This window comes from Micropterus dolomieu, linkage group LG01, assembly GCF_021292245.1.
Source record: "Micropterus dolomieu isolate WLL.071019.BEF.003 ecotype Adirondacks linkage group LG01, ASM2129224v1, whole genome shotgun sequence".
NCBI lineage: Eukaryota > Metazoa > Chordata > Actinopteri > Centrarchiformes > Centrarchidae > Micropterus > Micropterus dolomieu.
Window position 1 is genome coordinate 18,191,111 of NC_060150.1, and position 1,847 is coordinate 18,192,957.

At 44.1% G+C, this 1,847-nt stretch overlaps 1 protein-coding gene across 1 annotated transcript in view; it reads left to right on the forward strand.

Moving 5' to 3' along the window:
* LOC123970429 (kinesin heavy chain-like) overlaps positions 1-1,847 on the forward strand; it is a 34,530-nt gene that overhangs the window by 15,869 nt on the left and 16,814 nt on the right. Inside the window, exons 12-13 of the mRNA XM_046048475.1 lie at positions 805-986; positions 1,151-1,219. Coding sequence (XP_045904431.1) covers positions 805-986; positions 1,151-1,219 — 251 coding nt within the window. The remainder of the gene's footprint in view (positions 1-804; positions 987-1,150; positions 1,220-1,847) is intronic.

The following is a 1,847-nucleotide window of genomic DNA, read 5'->3' on the forward strand; positions in this document are numbered from 1 at the left end:
AACTCGCAAATAGCACAACTTTTCATAGTCAATGCCTTTAGAAGGCACAGCAGAAATTTGACGTCGATCCGACTAAATCCCTAGGAGGAGTTCGTTAAAGTACAAAGTGTGTAAATCATCCAAAATTTGACGTAAAATTCAAAATGGCCGACTTCCTGTTGACTTTAGGCTATGGGTTCTTGAGGCTTTTTTGTGCGTCTTGATATGCTACATGTCCCCAGAAAATTTCGTACATGTAGGTTGAACGTGAACGAGGGGCTAATCTTTTCCAATTTTCTAGGTGGCGCTAGCGAGTCATTTTGCCACGCCCATGTGCGAAACTTGTAGAATACGAAATTTTTCACCGGTTCTGACATGTTTGCAAATTTTGGTGAGTTTTCGAGTATGTTTAGGCCATGTCATTTGAGCCTACTTTGCAGAAAAAAAAACAACAAAAAAACAAACAAATCTGAGCTAATTCAATAGGGACCTCACACGGTCGTGCTCGGGCCCTAATGAAAAACCAGGGAGCCAGCCGCTGGGACGTCTGATCTGGTCTTGACAGCAGCTACCTTTGCCGAATGAGAAAACAGTCCCAAATACTCTACAGGGCAATTAGCCCAGGTGCCCAGAGCCACTGCAATCAGCTCCTCCTCCACGAGAGAGAGAGAGAGACAGGCCTCACTCACTCATGACCCCACAGGGCGTCACAGTACAAACTGGTAGGCTAACATTAGCATATTTGTAGAAATTTGTGAGACCACCGTGTGTTTTATTAAATGCATGGATGAGTTAAAGATGTAAGTCCATGAGTCATTGTTACAGGGGAGAACGTTCCTGAGGAGGAGCAGCTGAGCTCTAAAGACCAGAAGAGCGTCGAGCCTTACGATAACACTCCCATCATCGACAACCTGCTGCCGGCCGGAGGAGGTGTCTCGGTCACCAGCGATGAGCGGAGAAAATACGAGGAGGATGTCAGCAACCTGTACAAACAGCTGGATGACAAGGTGGGGAAAAAAAGCCAGATTAACTGAAATAAGGAAAGACATCACACCAATGTTAATTCACTGTAAATAAGATGAATAAGATAAAGGCTAAAAACACTGTTGTTGTCCTGTCAACAATTTTTCTGCATTGTTATTACTTTGATTTACCCTAAATATTTCTACAGGATGATGAGATCAACCAACACAGTCAGCTGGCTGAGAAACTCAAGGAACAGATGATGGACCAGGAAGAGGTTTGTCTCCAGAACATTATTAGGGCCCGAGCACGACCGTGCGAGGTCCCTATTGAATCTGCTCGGATTATATATTTTTTTTTTTAGGGCCCGAGCACGACCGTGCGAGGTCCCTATTGAAATTGCTCGGATTATATTTTTAGGGCCCGAGCACGACCGTGTGAGGTCCCTATTGAATTTGCTCGGATCTTTTTTCTGCAAAGTAGGCCCAAATGACATGGCCTAAACATTCTCGAAAACTCACCAAAATTTGCAAACATGTCAGAACCGGTGAAAAATTTCGTATTCTACAAGTTTCGCACATGGGCGTTGCAAAATGACTCGCTAGCGCCACCTAGAAAATTGGAAAAAATTAGCCCCTCGTTCACGTTCAACCTACATGTACGAAATTTTCTGGGGACATGTATCGTATCAAGACGCACAAAAAAGCCTCAAGAACCCATAGCGTAAAGTCAACAGGAAGTCGGCCATTTTGAATTTTACGGCCATTTTGGGATGATTTACACACTTCGTACTTTAACGAACTCCTCCTAGGGATTTAGTCGGATCGACGTCAAATTTCTGCTGTGCCTTCTAAAGGCATTGACGATGAAAAGTTGTGCTATTTGCGCGTTTTCGTCAATGGGCG